General features: G+C 33.6%; 1 protein-coding gene across 2 annotated transcripts; it reads right to left on the minus strand.

The window, feature by feature from the left end:
• Nucleotides 1-2,525, minus strand: LOC126887010 (uncharacterized). 2 transcript variants are annotated; one of them, XM_050654305.1, is made up of 4 exons: nucleotides 1,900-2,525; nucleotides 872-1,045; nucleotides 547-726; nucleotides 1-228 (listed from the first exon to the last, which is right to left on the minus strand). In XM_050654305.1, the coding sequence occupies exons 2-4, from the start codon at nucleotides 917-919 to the stop codon at nucleotides 1-3; spliced, it is 456 nt and encodes a 151-aa protein (XP_050510262.1). In that variant the 5' UTR covers nucleotides 920-1,045; nucleotides 1,900-2,525. The 2 variants fall into 2 exon arrangements, with proteins under 2 accessions (XP_050510262.1, XP_050510263.1); XM_050654306.1 differs by lacking the exon at nucleotides 1,900-2,525 and having other exon boundaries at nucleotides 872-1,410.
• Nucleotides 2,526-3,737: the final 1,212 nt, after the last annotated feature.

Here is a 3,737-nt window from a genome sequence, read left to right on the forward strand (position 1 = left end):
TTAATGCCTGTCTGCATCAGTAAACTTGAATCTACAAAAGAGTTTACAAATGCATGTATTTTCACCTGATTGGACAGTTCTCGGTGGTACCACATTGCCAAGCTTGTTTACGTATTGTTCTCCTTTGTTTCTTTTAACTTTGGCCTCGTTTCTTTTCCACTGAGATTTATTTTGCCGTTTCTTTCTTGTCAGTGTTGGTTCTGTACTGTTGGCTTCGTTAAGCGGATCCTAAAAATTAAAGGGTGAAATTATAATTATATAATTATAAATATGAAGGTGGGGTTGCAGAGAAGATTATGATTTTGCTGTGTGATCTGATAAGTCCAAATTGTTTTGAGTTAGTCAGAACAAGATACCTACAAGCCTGTAGGATAAGGCTTTGTGCTAACGATGTGGCAAGCTGAGCAACCTCTAAATCTAGTGAATAAGATAGCGACCTACCACTTCGATTCTTATTTGCTTATATTTCTTCAATTTTTAAAAATCAAACCAGCCTTCGGGCGGACTATCAAACAATGCATAACCTTCATAAGGAATACTACCAACCTCAACTATATCCATAGTTTCCTCGGATGGTTCGGGAACTACGTCAATAGTTTCCTCCACTGGTTCTGAAACTACATCTATAGTTTCCGTAGCTGATTCTGGTACCACGTCAACAGTTTTTTCTGCTGTATCTGGGTTTTGTAATTCCTCCTCAAATTCTATTTGTGTTGGCAAATTGAGCTGAAATAAAAAATATTAACTTATTACCAAAATGAAGGCATTGAGTGGTTTTTTTAAAACGTGCTGATAGACTTTTAAGAGTCATGCAAAACAATCGCATGGCTTCGTAGCCCATTTCATTAAATAAACTGTACTTTCTACATACCTCAGCTATAATCTCGTTATCGTTAGTAAATATATTATCATTATTCATAAGATTATAACAATTATTGTTGTCCTCTAAAATTATGCCATCAAGTAATTCCAATTCATACGAAGTCTCCTCAGGTAAATTAGGTGGAAGGTGGTTTTGCAAGAACTCAACCTTTAGCACTTTAATCTAAAAAAAAAAATAAAAAGTTTAAACAACATCAGTAATCTATTGTATATCTGTTATTCTAACAAAAAATGAATGCCACAAAATTATTATAACAACGCATAATGCCTTGTACACTGTGACTAAATAATTATGTAAAGCTATAATGGTTGCTAAACAAACCGGTTCTTGAAACAATTTCCTAACATTGTTATTATAGGTCTGGATCCCGCGTATGAAAAAAAAGTTGATTAATAGCAAGCTGAAAATTTGTTAATAGCTTAAGGGTGTCTACTCGGATAAACTTTGATATATGGGAACACTGGAACAGGGGCAGTTTTAATTGTGGAACAGGTTAAAAATTTGGAACGGTCACACCACGAAAACGGCGCATTTATTTTGTCCGACAGAACAGACTTAAACTCTTCGAACAGAGATTAAACTCTCATGCAAAAATCAGACTGCTATTTATCAAATGTCATAATTCCTGTCATTTGACATATTCTACATGTTCCACTCATTAAAACGCCCATTTGGTGATAAATAGCAGTCTGATTTTTGCATGAGAGTTTAATCTCTGTTCGGAGAGTTTAAGTCTGTTCTGTCGGACAAAAGAAATGTGCCGTTTTCGTGGTCTGACCGTTCCAAATTTTTAACCTGTTCCACAATTAAAACTGCCCCTGTTCCAGTGTTCCCATATATCAAAGTTTATCCGACTAGACACCCTTAAGCTATTAACAAATTTTCAGCTTGCTATTAATCAACTTTTTTTTCATACGCGGGATCCAGGCCTATTAGGTAAACAAAATAATAAATCTAGTGCTGTTAAAGCACAATAAAGAGATCTTAAATTCACTTGATTATAATTTTGAGCTTACGTTGGCATTATTATCTGGTTCAGTTAACTCGTTAGTCTTATTTTTTCTTAGTAGTGGTTGAGTTTCAGACTCCACAAAAACATCATTATTTTCTACAAGAAATTTGTCGTCTTCCTAGAACAAAATTTACGAAAAATTTTAATGATAATTCATATATTGCTTATAATTAAAATTAAATCACAAAATCAATTAATATAAAAGATTGGTATTGATAGATTTATGTCTAGAAACTTTAAGAATAATAAGGTTACTTACGATTCGATGTTCAGATTGTTTACTTTGTAATGCTAAAAATACAAGCTCTTTTCCTCTTGACATAATTTGTTTTATTATTATCGCAAATTTATTACAATGTAAGTAAACAATAAACTAAAATTATGTGAATAAACATTCGCCGGGAACTGACAACAAAAACATAACCTGTTTACTAAAAAACCGAACTAAAACTGAAAATATTTCGACCACACGCCACACTAAGCATCTTAGCGATTGGAATGCAAGATCCCCCGCGTGAATACTGCCACCTGCTTCTTAACGGCGCAATTTTTTAAAATCGCTCAACAGGAATACTGCCACAATATTGAATGTGGTTACAAATTTGGAGTATTCACAATGCAACAGTGCCACTTACTGACTGATGGCACTGTTACAATTTACACCATGCCATTTTATGCTAAATGTAACACCGATTTTTTTCATTTTACCTTAAAAAAAATAATTTTTATGAATGTGGCGGTTTTACTAATCGAAAGATCGCATTTTTTCCTATAAGAATCAGTCATAAAAAAAATTTCGATTTTTCCCCATTGTGGCAGTGTTCATCTAGGGGTGCGATATGCTGTTACCAATACTGGCAGTGGTAACGCAGGAGAAACCTCGCTATCGCTCGGAACTAGCTCGTTTCTGAAAATTTTGAAGGAGCAACGGCTCTGAGACGGCGCGCGGGCACGCTGTGTATATCAGTATTGTCACCATTTTGAGGATTGGTAACATTAGTTTAGTAGGTACCTATTACAGATTACAGTGTGCGTGAATTTAAACATGGAAGAGTGTTGCTACGTATTGCGTAATTGATCAACTACTTGAAAAGTTATTCTCCTTGTATATTTTTTTATATAATATAATTTTGAAGAAAAAAAAATGATATTATTGAAAATGGAAGAATTAAAATATAAACAATAGTTTTCAAAATCTATTCTTTTTCCTACTTGTTCATTTTTTATGTTAATTTTATGGTAGAATAATATGTTTAGTTTGTTTATTATTTATTGTTATACCTGTTAGATATACATAATTACATACATATAATTTGGGAATAGTGATTTGTTTAATTTTATCCCACAGGATTGAAATGAACTACAATAGAGCCGCAAGACAGCTGATAAATACAATACTACAGCACAAAAACTCCTACATCGAAAATTATCTTCAAAATTTAACACCAACAGCAGATACCGATTATTCACTTTGGAAGGCCACCAGGAAATTAAAACAACCCAGTAAACACATACCAGCATTAAGAAATCCAGATGGCTCATGGTCGAGAACAGATCAAGAAAAAGCAGAGGCATTTGGAAAATATCTTAAAGAAGTTTTTCAACCTCTACCCTCTGTCAGTGCTGAAGAAGATGAGGCTATCTATGAAAGTCTAGCAACAATCCAACAGCCAAGTTAGCAAATTAAACCAGTAACAAAAAGAGATGTAAAAAATACTATTCAATATAGATTAAAACCCAAAAAAGCTCCTGGCTATGACCTTATAACAGGAACTATCTTAAAAGAGTTACCAGATAAAGGTGTAGTTATGATAACACAACTATTCAACGCCGCAATAAGGC

This window comes from Diabrotica virgifera, chromosome 6 (assembly GCF_917563875.1).
Source record: "Diabrotica virgifera virgifera chromosome 6, PGI_DIABVI_V3a".
In the NCBI taxonomy this organism is placed as follows: Eukaryota; Metazoa; Arthropoda; class Insecta; order Coleoptera; family Chrysomelidae; genus Diabrotica; species Diabrotica virgifera.

Bases quoted from the DNA above. Each gene is read 5' to 3' on its own strand.
- LOC126887010 (XM_050654305.1), bottom strand. From the start codon at position 919: ATGAATAATGATAATATATTTACTAACGATAACGAGATTATAGCTGAG. The intron at 727-871 runs GTATGTAGAAAG...TTTTTATTTCAG, and splicing joins ATAACGAGATTATAGCTGAG to CTCAATTTGCCAACACAAAT. The intron at 229-546 runs GTTGGTAGTATT...TTTAATTTTTAG, and splicing joins AAACTATGGATATAGTTGAG to GATCCGCTTAACGAAGCCAA.